Here is a 22,202-nt window from a genome sequence, read left to right as displayed (position 1 = left end):
CTCGGCTCTGGTGCGCTGCTAAAGGAGCTCCTTTTATTGGAGCACTTGGAGCCCTCTGGAGACAACACAGCCTCCAGCATGGAGACTGTCTCTATAATCTGCCCATATCAGTACAGTGGTATCTTCATCCCAAAAGTTAAGACGGAATAACTGTGCACTGTATTTTAAAAGCCAGGCCCACCTCCAAACCCATTAGATAGCTCTGAAAGCTTTAGAGTGTGTCCATATCCTAAAAGTTGTAGGCAATGTATAAAATAAACACTTCACTTGTGTGCAGCTGGTAAAATGAATATAGCACTGCAGGCTGAATAAACTCGATGCCTCCATGTGAGGGGAGACAGAAAACTAGTTAACATACAGATTTCCAGAAAGAGAAGGAAATAAGAAAATGAAGAAAGAAGAAAATGAACCATGGGTTCAGCACAGTTATATACAAATGGCTGGGATGAATGTAATGTGGAACTTCAATGTCATACACCAGATTTACTAAAAACATTCCTACAGACAGCAGGCATAGAAAATAAAAATAAGTATATATACTACACATTTATATACTCACTGGGAACAAATAACTGTTTTTTTTCCTTTTCTATCAAGAATGCACAAAGAAAAATAACAGAAACAAATGCTTTTTGAATCTTTGCAGAAGAGCTGTTTCTCTTAATTTCCTATCCCTTGCAAGATGGTGTGCAGATTCACCAGCAATGGAAGTGTTGGGAAAATATCCCAATTATCAGAACTGTTGTTTCTCTCATAGCTAAGTTCAAGATTTTAATCAGCTTCAGAGGAAGGGCATTCTCAAAAGATCTTCCCAGGGATTTTGATTACAGGCTAGTGATTTGCTTACAGAAATCTGTAAAGATCACGTCATGTTTTTAAAAGTTCTGTTCACCACCTGCAACTGTTAATTTGCTGTGTTTTCATTGCTGTATTTCTCTTTTCTACACATTCAACAAGCAAGGCTGCCTTTTCCCAGATGATTTAATTTGAAAATGGTTGTGCTAGTAGTGTGTGTTAAAAGCTTGCAAACTGTCTGTTTCTGGAGATTTCATTGTGTCTACGCCTGTCCTCTGGGCTTCCAGGTTTTTCTTAGTCTTTAGTGTGTTAATGTTTTGTTGTGTTTACAGTGATGATGCAGACAACAACTGCAGTTGTCAAGGAGGTTCAGAATATCAAACATACATTTTGAAACCATTCACAGCTCACCTGTGGGAGAAGCTCTGCGTTGGTGGTCTGTCAGCAGGGCCGAGGGCAGGCGGGTTGCACCCTCCTGCCTGCTCTGGAGATTGGTCAGGAAAAGCTTCACAAGATGGGTCTTCTTCATCTGACTGCCCCAGAAGTTCTGTTAAGATGGATCAAGATATGGTATCACACTTCATCTGAAAGTACCAACCAAGCTGCCAGCTCTTTGCCTTGGATGCCCATAAGGACAAGGGTGTCCTCTTTTGCAGGGGGTCAAAAAGAATGGAAACCCACGTGCTTCCACAGCTTTCACCCTTGGCTTTTCCCTTGAAAAGGAGGCCAAGTAGCCAATGACCAGCAGCAAGAAACAGATCCAAGAGTTTTTGAAAGACACAGACAGAGTGTGTATTGACTGTAGATAGCAAGGAGGAAATGCATTCTCTACATTGTCAACTACAGAAGGTCCAGCTGGCTGCCAAAGGATGCTGCATGAGCCATAGGGATCAAAGTCTTATCAACTGGACTAGTTCCTCAGGGGAGTATGTGTAGCTCCTTCCTTTAAAAATAAAGACTTCCCTTAGCTTTGTTTTAAAATATTTTGGTTCACAATTAAGGCCTGAAGTCTTCAGTAGGTGAAGCATGAGCATCCAATTCACAAGTTCCTGTCTGAGCCCTGTGGTAACAGAAATTCTTTAAAAATATCTGAACCACTTAAAAATATAGAGGAGGAATTGCATATTCTAGGTGTGAGACATAAAATAAATAAATAAAAAATTTAATCAAACTGCAGGCTAGCAGAGTTTGGATTAAGGAAAAAAATCCTGTTACAGATAAAGACTTTAAAAGATTTTTCTCAAAATCTTAAGACCCTTTTGCATTTTTTCCTCCTCTAATCCTGTTTTTCTCCCCTTGTTTTCTGCCTTCTTGGATCCTGTATAAGCTGATCTGCAGGATACCCATGGTGGCACCGTGGGCAGTGGGAGGATGTGACAGCCTGGCGAGGTTTGCCACGCTGTTGGTTTACATTTCGTCTGGAGACCCAGAACGCTTGCTGGCTTAGGAGGGCAAATCTCCTTGTAAGCCCTTCTGAACCTCTGAGTCTTAAAAATCCAATGCTGTGGGAGTGCTGTGGACTATTTCTACTCTTCATGCCACCTAAATACCACTGGCATCTGTGGCGTGAGGGAGGGTGAAGTGTGGCAAGGTTTGGCTTTCCCAGGCAGCTGATGTCTGTCTGTGCTGCTGGTTCCCACATTTTCAACCATTCCCCAATGTGGGGAATGGTTGAAAATGGCCTACTCGGTTGAAGACAGCACACCTCAAGCATGCACACCACGCTACAATAAATAAAGGTGCTAAACCAGCACTGGCGCAATTTCTCCTCCATCTTGAAAAAAAGAATCCAAAGAGAAATAAAAGCAGAGGAGAAAGTAAGTGTGTGGGCAATGCTTTAATCTCAGAAACTCAAATCCAGGGCAAATAAGGGAGGTTTCTCTGGAAGTGTCTTCTTGGAGCCTTGCAGAATGAGAAGCCAAAAGAATGAGAGGTACAGTATTGAGAACTTATAAATGTTTGTGAGAAGCTGCTTTTCATATACATGAAGAGCTCTGGGAAAAAGCTTAAACAGAATTCCTGTTGATGGGGGAAAAAATATAATTAGGCAAAATCCACTACAGGTCTTGTGGCACAAACTTTGACAGCCTCTGCTCTGGACCACAGGTCCCACTGCTGTGCTCCCACCTTGAATAGAGTCTTTGGTCCTGAAGAGCCTCCCTCTTTACTTGGCCAGAGTTGGTTAGGTAACAGAATGTTAAACCTTTGAATGTGCAAATTATCAAAGCTCCGATGTACAGTGTGAGTCAAGCATCTGTAATTAATTTTTCTTTTCTCTTTTTTTCTTTTTCCACTTACTCAGTAGCAACTAAGGCCTTCACAATTTACTCCCTTAAAGCCACAAACTTTCACCAATATATGATGCCCATCACTTCTCTTGAGCCACCACTCCTGGGGTGGGGACATTCCAGAACATAAAACCCTGAGAGATGCTGAAAGAGGAGTGTGTATTGAGAAAAGAAACATGCCAGAATTGGGTCAACTTCTTCTTGGTCGCTTTCCATCACACTACTGATCTGTGTTTTCTTGTCTCTGCTGAGAACCAGTGCTGAGTAAATCCCAGTCCTCACATCAAACACTTCAGTGTAACTCATGCATGTGCTCCAGGTGGTACCCAGCAGCTTTTTAATGTGGAGTGGGCTACAGTTTGGATGTATAGAGTCCTTGGGTGCCATATTTCTAATACATGAATGCTATGAGCAATTAATTACAGCATGGCCAGTGACTGATATTTTGTGCTGTGGGTGTAGCACAGCTACACCTTATTAAATAATGCTACTGGATCCATGGAAACCTCATGGAAAAGAGAGCAGTCTGTCACCTGCAAGCATAGAACCAGGGGAAGAGCAGGGTTCTTACCCACAGGAGTCCAAACAGATTTCGCTGCACTTTCATATCTAAAATAAATATCTGATATGTTAAAATAGTTATGAGCATTGAACCTATTGTGGTCTGGGGATACAGCTGCAGTGTGGATGCCAGGAGTGGTTCAAAGCCACAAAACCAGATATGAGCTATAGAGTAAAGAAATAAATATTTTTGTTGTGGGACATGGACTCTGCTCCCTGTGAGAAGTGCTAAAGCAGGAAAAATAAATGCACAAGGAACACTGTTTAAACAACACAGCCCATCCCAAACTGGAGGCAACATATCCCACTTTTAATTAGAAAGGGAAGGATTTGGCAACAATGCCACAGAGCTGGGAGAGGGCGGTGGTCCTCACATCTAGATGAGGGCTCTGGATAGGATTTGGTACTTGATAGAGACCTGACTTTGTGCTAGCACTGGAGAGATCATAAGTTTCACCAAGATTTTGTATTCAGGCAATCTGAGATATTCCTTTGCCTTCTTGCACAATAAACTCTTGCTGTTTAAATTTTAAACTACTATTTGCTTAACATGTTATGATCTGGGGATTTCAATCTGAATTTGAATTTCAAAAATTTTTGAGAGTTGGTATTGTGCTAATGTTGTGGCTTCATCATGAAAGTATTTTGCCAGATGCAAGAATATGAATCTTTTGTGCTAAAATCTTTTAAAAAAATCCCATTTGTCATGATCAATATTGGGATAGCATTGTGTACACCCAACCACAGAATGACTCAATGCATATTCTACATTTCCAAAATTAAATGGTAACTGCTATTGCTACATCTCACACTTGTCTGAAAGAGCCAAATATCTTTCTTTACAAGTCCACTGAAAGTTCTCCTATGCTTTAATGAGCAGGATGCTCTCTGGGTAATGCATGCAGGTGATGAGATATCACGCCTTGCCTGCCCACACATCTGTCATTTTTAAACATATCTATTCTCTTTTGAATCTGTGTCTGCAAATCGGAAGCTGTTTCCATTCTCCAGGATCCTGCACTGGACTTCCAGGGATAAAAATGCATTTCAAAACGTGCAAATCTGTGGTAAAACGAAAATCTCCTTTAATATTGTTTGCAAAATTGACAGCTCTACTTAACAGCAGCCATTAAATTATTTACAAAGTAGCATCTGCTCTTGTAGCAGCCTTTTTTGGGCGTGAAAAATAAACTAGTTGATAAGTGGGAGATAAGCCATTTGACTTCCTCTTTGTGTGCCTGGCATGGTGTGCAGAGCCAATTCTGTACAATCTGATGTTTACAGAGCAATCCTCGTGTACGACCTCCTTAGGCAACAGGGACACAAGAAGCCTTTAAAATGCTGAAGCAAGCGTTTAATCAGAACTCTTCATGCTGATCTCTGAAAAATTCAATAAGTTCAAAAAACTGTAACTCTTTCTAAAGATAAAATATCACTTTTTTGCTTCAGGAATTGCAAATATATCCCAATGAACTCCCAGTGAACCACACAGACTTCAGCCACATTGCTGTTTCACTAAAAAAAAAAGAGGTAAATAGCGTTTTTCTGAGAGAAACTAATCAAGGGTCTGGAGAAATACAAATAGTTAATTCAAGTGAGTGCTGTAAAACTGTAGACTTTTACTAACAATCACACTTTCTTTCTCTTAGGCATTTAAACAAAATTAATTTTTTTACTTGAACACCTAATTTTATGTAAATAAATTTGTATTTTCTCTTATTATGCAAAAAATTTTAATTAAGTATTTAGTTTTTACCTGTTGAAAGCAAGCTGTCATGATTTTATGATATTTTGGGGATTTTTTTAAAGGCAGATAACTGCCGCAGAAGGCATGAGATTGAACATAATTTCACACATTACCAAGTTATGATAACTTAATTCTATCCCAGGTTTTCTCAAACTACATAAAGCTATTTCTAAAACCACTGCATAAAATGCTTCTGGCATCAAAATCACTGGGAACTTCCATTGCTGATTTGAATGTGGCCAGTTCTTTTTTTTGGCTACAATTGTTCTCCCAGAAAACGTTTTTCTAAATAAACATATTCTAATAAAATTGTTTTGTTTCAACAAATTCCTGCAGGGAAACCACAGAGCTTTGTTTGTGAGTGTGGAAAAATGTAACTCTAAACTTCTTCGCTTTTTCTGGGCTAGTTTTCCATGCATTTTTATTTTCAGATTATTTTTGTGCTGTTTTGTTAAATCCCAAGGCTGACAAGTTTGCATTTGACAAATACAAATTGTCGAAATATTGGTTTTGTAGTACCTCTAAAATGCATTGAGAACAGCTGTTACTGTTTAGAGAGCTGGATAAGATTATTCCTGAAATTAAATCTGAATATCTCTCAGTTCTGTCAGTTCTGTTGTTTAACAATTTGATGCCTGAGAAGAAAAGGCACTTCAATCACTACCAGGAGAATCAATCCTTAATAGTAGCATAACATGTCATTATTTCACTAGTTGGGTAGTAGAGGTATTAGCAGCAGTAAAACTGTTTAGTGGATGTGCCAGGAAATTTAAGAATTAATATAAAAGTTATGTGATAAAACTAAAGAATAAGCTAACATTTATAAACAGCTGCTTTGTTTTCTTGCTTTTTTGGTAGTATAGACAGTTATACTTCACTTAGCAGTTTTCTGCAGCTTGTTGTGAAATCTGGTTTTAAAACTTTCTGGAAATGGAAATGCTGAGTCTTTACTAGCACTGGTTGAGATTTCCATCTCTACTACTCGTTTGCTGTGCTAGAATCATACACAAAATTAAGCTAACCGCTATACAGCCTGAATAGTTAATTTTATATCTCCCTGGAGCCTAGGTAATCAGTTCCTTAGGAACTACCCCAGCAGTGCCAATATTAATTAATTAAAAAAAAAAAAAAAAAAAAAAGGTGTGTCTCACAGGGTGATCCAGGAGTGGTAGTACCAAGCTGTGGTGAGTTTCTAGCTGGAAGGGACTGAACAACCAAGAATTTGCTTCAATTCCAGCCCGTCTCACTTCAAAGGCTTGACTGGTGTCTCAGCAATAGAGATGCTGCACCTCTAGATGTTATCGGGTTTCCCAGCCCGTGTGAAGTTTGCCGGGCAATCCTGGCAGTGGGTGAGCAGCTCTCCCCTCCCCGTGGATGCCTGTGAACCAGCTGGAGAGCCAGGATGAGCAACCTACAGCTGCTACTGCTCAGCAATTACAGGAGGGAAGACAGTCCTGGAGACTAGGCAATGTCTTTGTTTGGTAAGTGGTGCTTTAAACACGGTCTTTATTTTCCTTTTTTTTTCCTTTTCCTTTTTTCTTTTGTGTTTTAAATTTTAGGTGACTCTCTAGAAATAGCTGTTCTAAAACAAAGCTGTGGAAGAGCTGCTGGCGAGCAGAGACATTGCCACTGTTTGGGGTGAAGGCTGCAGCAGTGGAAATGTGGGCGCGTGCTCCCGAGCATCGCAGCGAAAGCATTCAAGGAAGATCTCATTATTCATAAGTGATGCTCCAGAGACTCCACATAGGCAGGAGTGCCTCTGGCATTGCAAGCCCCAACCCACAACGGGCAGAGCCGGCACTGCCGAACCTGCGTGTTCCTTCAGCTGCCCTCCGTGCGTGGGGCACGCCCTCTGCTTGGCACTGCCAGCTCAGGGACCCAGCTCCTCCACTCCCGGCTCCTGCCCTTCAGGCAGCCAGAGCAGGGAGAAGTGCCGGCCAGACCGGAGGCAGGTAGGCTCCGGGGAGAAGAAAACCATTTCAAGGGGTTAATTGAAAAAGACAAATCTGCAAACACGAGATGCAGAATGGGAGACTGCAAATGAATGCTGCCAGCTGGAAGCTGGCCAAACTGATAAAGCAGAAAAGAAATTGAGGGTTAAATGTTTTGGATGCTGAAGGCTTGGAGTTCAAAGAGGAGCTCAAGGAAACTCCCAGCCACTGAGTCCATACAAAGAGGCTCTAGGCAAACACAAGCCTTCTGCTGGACGGCTTTATCCTAAACAGTTTCCAAAAGGCAGTGGTTCAAATGAATGGTTAAGGGATATCTTTCAGCATCTGGGAGCTCTTTTACAAGGAAAGATGATGCCCACAGGTGAGCTATGGCTGAGGGGCAAAAGGAGTTGCTTTCCACAGGGAAGAGGATAAGAAGTGCATCTGCCCACATTGGGTTGGAAGAACAATGTGTAACTGTGGATCTATTTTCATTGCTTGGTAGAAAAGGCAGAAAGGAGCTCGTCCTGAAGGCCAGGAGTTGATGGCAAGGCTGGAGGTCACTCTGCCTTCCCAGGAGCACCAGCTCCTGTCCACATTAGGAGTGGAATGCTGATGGGCAACCTATTTTCCACCAGTTATATAAAGACTGAAGGACTGAAATAGAAATTTTTGCCTAAATCCCAGGAAGAAAACACCTTGGACTTATTTTTTTTTAAATCTGGTTTAGGTCTGAATGGGCTACTCTTTTCCAAGTGGTGGATTGGGAGCAGAACAGCCATCTTCTTCCACTCAGGATCAGGAAGCTGGACTCAAAACAGAGGATGGGACAACTGGTGATGCATTTCTCTGATAGAACACTCTCTGTGCCAGCCTCTCTTCTCGTGGTTTGGTGACAAGGACCCTGCATTTCCCATATTGTCCCTCCCCTGTGCAACCAGCTGCCTTGGCACCTCAGAAAGCCTTTTTTTTTTCTTTTTAAATCAGCTCCTAGTGCAAGAATTGTATTTATGGATGGGAAAGTAGTATCCACACTTTTTGAGCAGGTGCATAGCTATGCCACAGCATTGGAGCAAGGCTAGAGTTCAAGAGTTAGGTAATTGTATCTCTCTCAAAAAGGAATTGCCTCAGACCAGTTAATTTGTCAAGATAACGAATTGCAGCAATTCTCCTCATTTGGAGCTGGGCCACTAACACTGATCTGAACTGTATTTAAACTCTTGATGACAGAGACTGAAAAAGATATTGCAATACTGGAGGTACAGGTTCCTAAAGCAAAACTGCATGTACAGCTAGAGCTGAGAGGCAGCAAGGGCATGCGAGTACACATCCTGCACATCCCTTAGATATGAAGAAATTCCCTGGGGCACTGACTCTGGTGCCTGGGCAGGCAGAGTTCATCTTGAATCTTTAGGAGTGATTGAGGTCCAAAAAGGATAATGTAGTACCCATCAAGTCTCAGTTTCTGCAATATGAGATAACACAAGGAGAATTTTTACCTCCCCCACTTCCAAATAAAGAAACATACACCAAAAATACTAATTTGAAAACTTTCTGGTAGCAGCAATAAAAACTCCTCTGAGGGCCTGATGCTGGGATTCCGAAGGCATTGTGTTCTGTCATGCATGTCAAGTATGGTTGCTGCCATAATTTTCTGTGCCACAGCAGGCATGAACAAGTTTGGAGGAGTAAAAAAGCAGAAGAAAGCTTCAGTGAAAACACAGGCTTAGGCCAATGACTGTCCCATTTCTGATGAAAGTTAAGTAGACAGCACCAGGTAAAATGAAATTATGTATGTTCTTGTGCCAGACCTTTCCTCTGGCTGCCAGGCATTCCTTCCTCCACAAGAGAGACACGGACCAGAATAAATCCTGTACATTGACTCAGGGAAACTGAAAGGAATCTCTGACTCCTGCCTTGCACTGGCACACCCTCTCCATGAAAACAATGGATGGAAAACAAAACTGGTTGTTAATTCTGTGACTTTTTCTGTGCCTCAAAAAGCATCAACATGAGAAATTAGATTATTTCAGAATATTTCTGCTCAATAGACTACTTGGGAATAAAATTACTTTCTTTCTTATGTTATTCAGAATAATCATTCTCTACCTCTAAGTGCACTTAATTTAGAAAAGCAAAATGACTTTTATTTTGGAATAAGTGCATCCACAGGCAGAGTTCTTTCCAAATAGCTAATCTGGTCATTGCCACATGTAAACAATTTATGTAAACATAAATTGATGAGGATGGTAAAGAACTCATGAAGGTATGGCCTGGGACTCCTTACTCAATTTGCAAGCACTTACTTAGACATATCTTCCTCAGGGCTATTATGGTGATCAACCGACCTTACAGAGAGCTAGGTTCAATTTAAACAACATAGTCATATGTTTGAAAAAGAAATGAGCTTTTGAAAACTGCTGTCCCCCAAGTTCCAAGTCTATTTTACTTCGGTTGATCCTCACTTTTAAATATCTGTCAAGTGGTAATCTAGGATTTAGTAGACTTCAGAATTGCTGATGTCCCAAAGGGTTGGGTCTAAGGCTGGTAGGGGGTGGAGGTGAAGTGTGTGCAGCCTCTTCTAGAGCAGGTGAGTGGCTGCTGAAGGGTGACTCTACATTGCCTTCAGCTGCTTTCTTGGCTTTGGCTAAAGCAGACACGTCGTACTGTGTGTGCCCTGCAAAGAGAGGCTTAAATGCTAAGGTAGAAAGTTGTGGAAAGGACAGATCTTTGCAAGATGGGTTTTCATCTTGCGCATCCTGTTGGGTGCTTATCTCTTTTTCTTCCCAAGACTTTGCTCGAGTGCTCCTGGGAAGGAAAGGGCCACTTCAGACTGGAAATCATGTGTTTGCCATGACTTAGTGTTTGTGTCCACATGGTATAGCAGCAGCAAGAGCCATGTGGGAGATGCAAAGTGACCTAGATCAGCATTCCTAATTCCTGCAGCCATGCTACCGGTCCTGTGCAAGTGATGTGAACCAAATACCAGTCACATTAGAGACTGACCTTGTTTTCTTGGAGAAACCCGTGTAAAAATGGATATAACAACACTCTTGACACTTACCTCACAGGATGTTGTGAAGCTTAATTAAATGTGTGCAAAAGCATTTTGAGATCCTTAGATTAAAGAAGTTTTTATAAATGCAAATTATAATAATTACGGCCAGTAACCACCATCAACTACTGAAACAATTAATTCAGGTTGCCACAGGCCATCACAACAACGTGTGCAAAGAGGAATCAGCCATTTAATGACATATATGTTGCATGAGAACTCAAAGCCTTAAAAGTACTGTAAACAAAGAGGAAAAAACTAGACACTCAGGGCTTGCCTCTGAGGGTGCTGTTGGTGGAAGTTTCCTCGATTGTTTCCGTCACCTCCTTGTTTGCTTTGTGATTTGTCTCCAAAAAGAGCCCACTTTAAAGATTGCATTGCTGGAATCATTTTATGTCCCTGTGATTTTTAAATTTAATGTGGCAAGAAAACTGAAAATGACTGCAAATACCTCGGCTTACAAAAATTTGCAAATACCTGAATATAACTCTGGTTTTGGTTAATCTCCCTTTACCTGGACCCCCTCCCCCCAGCCCCAGCCCCAGCCCAGCCCACTTACAGCATGGCAGAATAGACTTTGGCTACAGGGCATTATCCAGCTGACTTTCCAAGGGGGAAAACAAAAGCCAAGCAATCAAGATGTGTCGGGCCAAATACTTAAAGGCCCAGTGCACACATTTAGTTGACAACTGACTGAAATCTGAACCATTTTGTTCAGCCTTTCTTGCCGCTTCAAAACTGATTTGGACTTAAATAGCTAAAACCTACAGGTGTTTAAATGCTCTTCCTTGTCAGCAGAGCAGCCTCATCAGATATGGTCTGAGGATGCAGTCAGACTGGAAGAGATATCCAAAGACCCCACAGGTGAATCCCAAAGAGCAGGCTAGCCCACCTGTGGCCCTCAGGCTTATTTTGCTTGCCTTTAAAGACGAAAATTCAGAGAAGTAGGAGTTACTAAGCACCCAACTTACCAAAGCAATTAGGCTAAATGCACTGCAGCTAGAAATTTAAGCAATGCACTGAATTTAATTTGACAATTCATGGATGTAAAATTGAAACCTTTAACAGCAGCAAATTAAATCAGCTTTCTGACCAAGTGAAAAATTCTGTGCTATTGAAGTTTGAAAATTGTGAAGCACACACCTATTAAAAGGAGGATTTTTTTCTTTTTCTTTTAATGAAGAAAAACTTGGGACCAGTTAGTTGCCTAATCCAAATAATGAAAAAATCGGAATACTACCTGTAAATTATAAAACAGCATTGCTTTCTAACCTCTGCCAGACTAATGTATTTGTAGTCAGTGGGTTCCACAGAAAAAAAAAGTTACTCGTGCTGGAAGGTTGTGTGGACTAAACTTATTCTGACATCAACAAGCCTAATGTGTACCAAACCTGAAAATTCTTACATGTTTTTTTTTTCAGTCTCTTTAAAAGTACTCACTTTAGGATACCAAGTTGGTAATGTCTCAGGTAAGTTTTCATAAAATGAGGGCCAAGTTTTTATGGGGTCTGAGTGTGTCTCTGCATAGAAAATTAGCAAGACTGATGCAATTCATAGAAAACATGCTACACAGCTGGTACCAACATGTTGTTTTAAACTGCAAACCCTCAAACTTTATGGTAATGTGTATATATGCAAACTCTGTGCTTGCACACACATATACACACACACACATACACACACACATGCACACACACACATATATATATATGCACACACACAGAGGATATGCATAAGGGTATCCTGGAATCTAGAATCACAAAATATCCTGTTGCTAAGCTTTCTTAATGACACATTATACAGTGCTCTGCTCAATGTCTCTTTGCTAAATCCTACAACATAAGACAAACCTTGGATGCATTTTCCAAATGCACCTCAAGGCACCAGGACATAAAAGGAGTTGGGGTATGTGCATGCCTCATTTTACCCATCTCCAGAGCGCCCTGACCGACATTTTCCAATTTCAGCCACACCAAAAAGGTGTGGCTGAAAAGGCACTGAAGCAGATACAGGGACGGGTCCTCCCTGATATTTGCATCCTGTCACTCACCTGCTGCAGTGCTTTGCTGCACAGACTTGCTGATAACCACCAGCACATTCTGTGGTTTGGGTGCCCAAAGGCTTTAAGAAGCTGATGTGACCCTGTTGGCACCAGAAACCCCGACTGATGGGTTGATACTTTCCTTCCACCCTTTCCCACTAGAAGAGACTAATTTAGAGGAAAACAGCTTTGGAAAGAGGACACACTACACTTGATGTGCCCTGTCAAAGGGGAAATGCAACAATGCAGGAACAGTGGGTTTTTCATTCCCAGGCTGTTCATTCCACTCCCTGGGAAGATCTTCTCCTGACTGATATCCCTCAATTACAGAGTGGCAGGAATACCAGAGCGTTTTTCTTTTTAAAACCTCACAGAGGTAGTTTACACTATACTCTGCCTCCTGCAACCACCAATACTTTCTTCCTGCCTATTTAAATAAACTGTGTCAGCAGGAGCAGTGACTGTGGACACCACTTGGGAAGCTCAAAGCCCTGGAGGGAGCTGTGGGCAGTTCCTGGCGTTGTCTGTGCTTCTGAAGGTAACCAAAGAGTAAAGTCCATGGGAAGCAATCCAAAAAACTGATGCCTGGATGCCAGGGAAGAAAAGTCACCATGGCTCCTGCTGGTGTTTCCTCACCACCCCTTTTCATTCCCTTTCTTGCTCCTCTTTTCATTGAAGTAGACAACAGGAGTTTGGAGATTAGCTTCTGTCTCAAACAGAGGCTCACCTCTTCAGGAAAAAAAAATAATTTTAAGGGAAGGTAATTAACCTACATTGCATTCTCTGTTATCTGTTAAATACAGCATTGCTTGTCAGCTACTCCTTTTATCACTTAAAGTGCATTTTGTATCCATGGAAAGCAATTAATGCTCAATGGGAAAAATTTGCCCTTCCAAAGGCATCTTTCCGCTTTCCTGCATTGCGGCAGTGATCTTTTTCCTTTCTTATGTGTCACCACCAGTCCTTCTCACACAGATGTGCAACACCCAGAGATGTTTATCTCTACCTGGCTATTCCTGTGCCCTTATAGTCCTTCCTTACAGCCTGACTGCTCCCTCTGTCTTTTCTCTGGCTTCAGGTGGAAACCCTTCCTCATGTTTTCTGGCACATTTTTCGACTGGTTTAGGCTGCAGTTGGGAACTCAGCCCATTGCAGAGAGGATCCTGGCACCAGGATACTTTCTGAACTGTAAAGACTTGCTTGAAGCAACACTCTCTATAAGAACAGTGCTCAGGGTAAAGCAGGCTTACACCTCTCTGCTGCTTTCAGGTCTATTTGACTGATGATTTTGCTTCGAAACCAGCAAAATTACCTTTGGGCTCACCTAAACCAGCTGAGGCAGAGTGCCATGTGAGCAGCTTGTGCCTGGCCCTTGAGGCTCCTCTTATGCCCCCCCGGGACCCCAATGGAGCAGGGGTACAAGCAGCCACAGTGGCCAGTGTGGGGTTTTAAAAACTGCTTGCCTAGCTGGCTTTTCACCTGTTCCCTTTGTACTACAAACAAGAAGAAGAAGAACCTGATCTGAAACCACATGTGAAAATAAGGATCTCTTCAATTTATATTTCTGAGGTCAAAATAGATGTGTTATACTTTCAAGCCCCCCCAACAGCACATATATAAAGGTTTAATCACTGCTATTTAAAATAATACAAAGCAAAAGTGAGTTAGGATGCCAGTAAGCCAGAGCAGAGGAGACAGCTTTCTAGGCAAGCGGAGTGGCATAAGCAGTGGGAGAACATCCTCGTGGCAGCTCTTAATATGAAAATGGTCAAGGATTACTTCACAGTCTTGCAATAGCAGATGGCTGGAGCCATTTAATCAGGCATCTTTTCTATTCCTAAAGCCTATAATTATCTGTTAGAAGGACAACATCAAATTGGCACGTGAGTTTTTCATTTCCCATCCCCAAACTGAAGGGGGCACGGCTACCAAGTTTTGGAAGGCTTTGCTCTCATGAAGAGACCTGCAACTGCCCAACTTGGGGAATTGTAGCAGAGATGGTACCTGAGTATTCTCATCCTGGCTAGGATTACCCTGGGCTGTGCAGTGCACGCTCAAGAATAACCACTCCTATGCCATGGAGTTACTAGAAATCTGGAAGCAGGCAAAAGAAAAGCCAGCTTACTCAGATGCTTATCACATCAGCATGGTGGTACTTGAGATTTTATTTATCAGGGTAAAGAAAACCACCACCAAATTTAAGGCATGCTCAGAACCTGTTCCCTTTCAAAGCAGAAAAGGTGAAGGCAAAGCTGAATCCCAATGATCCTCTGGTACAACAGATTCCCTGATCCTGGTGAAAGCCAAGCTGGTTTAACCATTATGTTGAGCTGATCAAATCTGATTAAAAGTGAAAACATTTGCATTTTCAAACATAAGGCAAAAAAAGAGGTTATCCTAAGAGTACTTAATGTATTCTGAATATTGTTACTGGAGAATATTTTATAGATCACTTTTCTTCTAAAAATACTTCCCCCCCACAACTCTGACTTTTATTTTAAAACTTTTAAAACTCCCATACAACCCAAAACTGTTTGCTACATTTTGGGAAGTGCCTGAAGCTTTGTTTAAAAATGATTTCAACTTCTTTATACACATTGTGTATTTTACTGTTTCTTCATCATGCACACTGCTGATAGACCAAAAAAAAGGTACTATCTCTGACAAAAACGTTCCTTTAAAACTAGTTTTAAAGTTTTTTATTCTTCTCTTTGAAATGAGTGGACTTCAAGTTGTAATTTCTAATACAGTATGTTAAACAACTTGTGAAGGACTCGTCTATAAGCACCAATATTGTCAGGCCTCAACTCACACAAGTAATTTAACATTTGCACTGGGCAAAGCAGTTTACCTCCTGCTGACTGCAAATTACTGATAATATTGACTGTTTCTTTTGCCCCAAAATAGGGTGAGATCAGTGTGTGCAGAAACTCTTCTCCTGGTTTTGTAAATATTACCCTTCTTTGACAACTGCGGCACTGGGAACCTGAGACACGCTGAATGAAATGCAAACAGACTTATCTGTTAGTAAATAATTTCAATTAGGTGATGGAAAAGCACCCGGAAATAAAATGTTTATTGCTTTCTTCCGCCTTTCCTTCCCCTCAGTTTCACACTGTGTTTGCCCTGACTGGACAATGAGAAGTTTAGGATGGGGGTGGTATCCCTGCACACCCCAGCGCAGCCTTTGTGTACCATGGTTGTTGTCACACTGACACCTAATGGCAAACACGAACGAGAGGATTACAGCTGATTCCCCAGGGGTGTGCTTTCACCCCATGTGGCAAAAATTACAGAAAACAAGCGAGCTTAGGAAATGGACTTCACCTGGCTGTGTGGTCAGCCAGAGGGAGGTGACAGCGAGGGGCCCTGGCATGGGATGGTGCTGAAAGGATGGGCAGCCTGTCACAGAGAGGTCACACAGTCCCCAAAGGAAAGCACAATCATCCAAGGTTAAAATGAGGAGGCCAGAGTAATCCAGAGGGTTTGTGATGGTTGTACAGGCCTAATTACATCCAGTTCTTTACCTGCTGTCTTGGTTCTATCCCAATGAGTGGACAGCAAAACTCCCAAACACACACGGGAATAGGTTGGGGCAGCACAGTTGACAATAATACACGAAAATAAGGCACTGACTAAAGCCTGTGCTTCCTTCACGACTGGTTGAGGAATGCTTCTGGAATGTTTTACTGTTAAAATTCTGTTTATTACAGTGATCAGTGTGGTGCTAACTCTTCCCTTATATATCTGAGGCAATGGCAGCACAGTGAGCAGGGTGATCTGGGCTCACACTGCTCACACCCTCACAGAAGGTGCCCACACAGGCTCCATATTTGCCTTCATGAACCAAACATTTTGCCCTTTGGTGGCTAAAAGCAAGGGCCAAAGTTAAGCACTTTGTAGCTCTTTTCTTTGGCCACAGTGCATCCTATGCAGTGAAATAAATAATTAATTGTAGCCATCATCTTGCATCTGTGTGACAAGAGTTTGTCTTATTTAAGCAGAGGTGTGGTGAAATTTAGTAGTGAATTTCAAACAAGGTTTAGGACTGGGTTCCAAATCCTTCAGTCAGAGGGTGAGCTCATGTAAGGCTCTTGATGGCTCACCAGCACCTACCAAATAATGTAAAAACATATCCTGGGAATATTCTTCAAGGTGTCTGGGATGGCCCCAGAATTTGCTCTTCATCTGGTGCACTTTAGATGTATTTGGAGGTTTCCAGGGGGGATTTTAGCAGCAAGAACATTATCAAGAGCAAGGACTAAATTCAGCAGAGGTAAATGAGTGACCATAGCAAGATGTAGCACAGGTTTCATTAAGCAAAAATATGATCTAGTTGTTGTGAAACAATGTTAAATTTTGGGGAAAAAATAGAGAAACCATGTTTAGGTTTTTAACACAAGACTACAGGAAAGAATACTGACTTCCACATTCCTTTGCAGGGAAATTTTTTAAACTATCAGTTAAGTGGTTAATCCATGGCATCTAATTTATGTGAGATCCCTACCCCAACTTTTTACTGATGTTGTGGTGTCCCTGGGCTGGGAGGGCAGGAGGCAGAAATCAAGTGGCTGTTGCAGCTTTGATTATCATAAAGATGATGGCAGTGTGACTGCAGTAAATGACTAATTAAAGTGAACACCATACATGCTTATAAGCTATCATTAATGATATCTTTCCATCGTATTAAAATATTTTGCCATTTCATAATATCAACATTGCAGAGATAACCAACTGCCTCACAATCTGTTTTTAAGACTGAATTTATAGTCTGAAATTTAGTATGATTCAGGACTTTTAGTGCCTTGAATGCTGTGAAAAATATTATTGAATGGCAGGTATTATTCATGCATGAGTTGGGGAGCTGCAGAAGTTTAATGGCACTGAGATTTAAAGTAAAAAGTGTCAGTGCAGACTAACTGACAGGAAGGATATCTAGGGAAAAAACACATCAAATAGCTGAAATTAAATACAGAATGTATGTTTAGGAAAGAAAAAAGTCACTAATTCTGCATGTACTTACTGCCTTGTGCTAGGCACTGCAGACCACTTTTTCACCAATGGTTTTTCTTAAACAACTTTCTTCATTTCATCTTCTGGCCAAGTGTGACACTCCAGAAAGTGCAGGACTGAGAAGAGCAGTAGATGCAAAACTCACCCCTGGGCCCCGCTGAACTCTTCCCTATGCCTCTCCCCAGCCGTGTCCTGATTAGACTGTCCCACTCCTGAGATGGGATTTTAACAGGGAACTTGGTTTTGTTAGGCTGGAAGCACTCAACAAGAACCACCATCAGGTTATCAAACACCCTAACACCTGTGGTGGGAATTTTTCAGGGGTGAAGTGTCAAGCAGTCTCTTGTGTAGGAGTCTTTGGAGGAAAACAGCCTCAACCTCTGTTTTTGCCGTTGGCAATTCCACAGTATTCCCACATAAGGACCTGTGGTGCGCCTGGGGAGTGCAGTGAAGGAGGAGGAAATAAATAAATTGTCCTTCAATGTTCTTGATCTAACACCACATGTGCAAGGGTTCTCATATTTACGGGAGTTTTTCCTTCTGAGCACAGGGACCTTCAGCTTCCTCCTGATGCTGACTGTGCTCTGCCTGATCACTACTTCTAAAACTTACCTGCACAAGGAATACTCAGACATAATTCTTTGGTGGGTGATTCTAAAAAACCTTAACACTGAGAGACTCCAACCCAACATTAAATTGCCACCTCGCATCAGCCCACCATCGCAGCTCTTTTCCAATCGCTCTGCTGTCACGCAGCTGATGTGATGAATTACAGCCTGTCACATCACGTTACATTACGCAGAGCAAACAGGACAAAACACATACCAACTGCCATGCAAATATGTGTTTGCCAACGCTCTGCAGTGTGCAGAAAGGAGCGCACCCGGCGAGTTCCCTGTTGGGGAGCGAGAGGCTGAGGGACGGCTCCAGGGTGTGTGAGACAAACATGCCCCTGACACACCGTGAGCACACACATCCACAGCTCCCAGCCAGCTGCAGCAGTTATGAAAGCACCTCCTGCTTGTGATTACTTTTTTGTTGTTTCAGGAAACAAAACAAAACAAAAAAGCAGCAGCGGCTTCTGTGATGTCACGGAGCAAAATACAAATACGTAATAATTCCTCTGGCTTGTGTTCAGATTCGGAGCTATTTTCATGACTGGCCAGATTTTGGCTGTGGATGTGTAAATATAACACCCACTTATGTACACACACACGTGCATACTATGAGATGTGTGAATATATATTACATATATATTATGTGGCTTTTAACTGCAGTCTTTTAGACCACATGTGGGCCTTTTGAAGCTAATGGGAGATTTACCAGGGGCTTTTTCACAGAGCTGTAGGCAAGAGTGGAATCCAGAACATATGAATATTATACTATAATGATACAGTGTAAATCATCTAGTTTGACCTACAGTGAATTAGAAGCTATTAAATTTCATCCAGCTATCCTACACCAAGCCAGAAAAACATGTGTTTGACTAAGCATAAATTGTATTTGGCTAAGACCTACTTCCCAGAAAGGTATTCATTCAGTCTTCATGCAAAGACACTTTCCATGCATCAATTTCTTTGATAGTTTGTTTCAACAGTTATTTTAACTATGTGTGCTTTCTATTTAAATTTACTACAGTCTATGGACTGAAGTCAGTGATGAGAAGCCAAATTCCTACTTAAATTCCTAGCTACAATGTCAACAGCTTGAGTACTGACTTGCTTCTCTTCACTTCAATGCCATGCCATGGGCATCCCTCTGAGATCTTTTATGCTAAACTACCCTTTATTGTGTTACATCCTCCCCCAAGGTGTAGCTCTGTGAATTCCTTTCACTTTTGAAACTTTCTTCTTGATCTGTTGCCACTGAAAATATGTTGTTTACTTGGTAATTAGTGTCATCCATTCATTGTTGTCTATGTGCATCAACTTGGCTGGGGGTTATAGGGATAAAATGGAATTATACTGAAGAGATCTGAGATGAGTGACCTCACATGCCTTGCAATATCCTACTTGTTAGTAAAATAAAACCATATCAGGTACAGACAACTCCTTTCAATTTTCAGAATTTGGAAATACTGGAATTTTTTTTCTTGTTTGTTTTTTTATAAACCAATCATAGTATGTGGCTTTTGGTACAAAAAATGGAAGTCCCTAAAACTGGCAAAAAATAGTTAATCTATGACTTCTGGTAAGAGTTTTTCATAATCAATAGGGCATAATTTTACTGCTGGCAGACATTACAAAATATGAGGATCATTAAAATATGAAGGAAAAGGTGTCTTCATTTTGGGCATATAGTTGTGCTTTTTAAATCAGTTCTGTAGCGGGCAAGAATATGTCACTATAAAGAAGGGGAAAAAATGGAAGACCATGATAATTCTAAAGCTTGACACAAAACTATAAATCTCTTTCAAGTGAAGATACACAGATCTTTGTGGAGACCTCTGCAGCTAAGCAAACCAACTAGCCTTTGATGTACTCATAATTATTAGGGGCTGAGGATTATGTCTTTAGGCAAAGCTGTCTAGTAGAGGGAAGGTATAGATCAAAACTGACATCATGACACAAGCAAGAGGGGAGGTGAGATGAGGTGGAGCCAAGAATAGTTTGGCATTACTGTAGACTTCAAGTAAAACAAATGACTCCACTTCTTGAAAAGACACGAGGAGGGGAGCAGTAAGTGCCTCTAACCCTCAAGAGAGTAAAATCCTCAGTACCAGCTGGAAATCTAAAAATAGGATGCAATGCCATGAGTGCTGGCTGCTGCTCCCTCCTCTTGAAGCCACTCTACACCTTGGTCCTTCCAAACCAGGTCTTTGCAGATGGCAGCAGTCCTGGTCATACCACACCCACCCATGAGATTGTTGCTTGCTAAAACCCCCTTCCAAAGCCCACTGAAGATGGCAGAAATCCTTTCACTGTGCTTAGTGGGCTCTGTGTCAAGCACTGTGTGTGGCTTGATATGTTCAAGAGAGTGTATATATGAGCACAATTAAATAATTTCAAATTACTATGGATCTTCAAAGACACTCATCTTGGGTGGCACAAAATTAAAAAGGTGCTTGTGGAAACTAATTTCTTGCCATAGGTGAGCTGCCAATCATACTTTGAAAGCATTTTTCATTAAAAATGGTTTTCTGGCTCTCTGGGGAGAAAGTTACATTATTAGAAAAATAAAAGCAAAGGGTTTGATTCCAGAGGTTTTGATTGACTTAAACTGAAAATAGAAATAAATAAATAGGAGATCTAACACTTACACTGAAGGGGGCAGGCTCCAAAAAACTGTAGTATGAATAGGTGTCCCCCAAGCCCTCCCAGATCACAGCTCACCTGTGTCTGGGACAATACCTTTGAAGCATGAAGTGAAATAAAAGTCATTAAATAAAGGCCAAGATTCTCAACTAACTTGAAACTTGATAGATGACAAGAGAAAGTTGCACGTGCCAAGGAAGAGCAGGAAATGAAGAAGGCTTTGCCATCAGTGTCAGAGAGGGTATGTGAGGGTGAGGAAGAATATTGCTTGAGAGATGAAAGGAATAATTGTGGATAAGAGGAGAAGGAAATGTTACCAACTAGGCAAATGCAAGGCCAGAGAAGGTTACAAACACAGGGGGACAATTCTAAACATGGTCTTGAAATGCAAGCAGGTTCCCCAGGACTGTCAGGAAGAGGGGAGGATCTAAGCAAACGATAAGTGATTTGGAGGTAGCAGACAGTAATGCAAGACCAGACTGGTACCTCAGACAAAACACCGTAGGATGTGTCATTATTAATTATCACAAAGAACATGTAAGCCATTCAATATAAAACACTACCACAGAACTAAGATAAAACTAATTAATTCTCCACTTAGGGTTCAAACTGGTGATATTCTTTGCCAGTAAGGTGAAACATTTAGGGTCCCTACACTTTAAATGTCATTTTACAAACACTGTGGGAAATTAGACTTCAGTCTCTGTGAGAACTGATAAGATTCCCTATCTTGCAAACAGTATGGAATACTTCCAGAAATATTTTAAAATTCTATTTTAAATGGAAAAACCTCAAGCACTTTCATGAGACATTAGTGAACCACCAAAATGTTAGTCAGTCCCATCTAGCATTTCAGAACAATGCAATTATCTGAACATCAGTGTTTTTGTTAAGATACCTCTGTTAGAAATGTTGCCTAAACATTAGTTACTAATATTCTGAAATTCTAAGTAGAAATACAAGGTTTTCCAATTTGCCTTTCAACTATGCAGCAGTTATCTGTCTTGTCACAACATGAATCCCTTTTGGGTGAAAGCTGTTGATTTGAAGGTTAAAATCACCTTGCTAGGCCCTAATGTAATTTGTTGGAAGTTGGCCTTGGGAAACTTTCTGACACTGCCTACATATGCTCTTCGTTAGATATTCATTGAGCAATGATGTCTGAAGGGCTGAGCTCCTCACCTCCATGATCATTATTAGCTATGGCATTTCTTAACAGGCTCTGCCATGTCAGTTCTTTGCAACTCAGGTTTTACATTAGCAACCCACACTTTACAGCACCAAACAGACTCATTCTCCCACCACAGAAAACACTGTTCCAGGAGAGTACATGCCAGGTTACGCTCATAAACAGAATTTATTAGTAACCTACATATATGCCAATATTGAATAAATTATTTATTCTCTCTTTTAATCAAGTGAAATGAGGTGCACAGCATACATTTTAGGCAAGGCTAAATGAGAACTCCCTGACCTCATTAAAGAACTTGTGGATCAACTACAGAAATAATTCAACA

The 22,202-nt window shown here is 41.3% G+C and overlaps 1 protein-coding gene across 9 annotated transcripts in view; it reads right to left on the bottom strand.

The window, feature by feature from the left end:
* The window catches only part of WDPCP (WD repeat containing planar cell polarity effector), a 148,514-nt gene that overhangs the window by 13,819 nt on the left and 112,493 nt on the right, over positions 1 to 22,202 (bottom strand). For all 9 annotated transcript variants that reach the window (XM_030946091.1, XM_030946101.1, XM_030946095.1 and 6 more), the window contains one exon: positions 1,207 to 1,342. In XM_030946091.1, coding sequence (XP_030801951.1) covers positions 1,207 to 1,342 — 136 coding nt within the window. The remainder of the gene's footprint in view (positions 1 to 1,206; positions 1,343 to 22,202) is intronic.

This window comes from Camarhynchus parvulus, chromosome 3 (genome assembly GCF_901933205.1).
Source record: "Camarhynchus parvulus chromosome 3, STF_HiC, whole genome shotgun sequence".
Lineage (NCBI taxonomy): Eukaryota > Metazoa > Chordata > Aves > Passeriformes > Thraupidae > Camarhynchus > Camarhynchus parvulus.
This window is presented reverse-complemented; position numbering and strand designations above follow the sequence as displayed.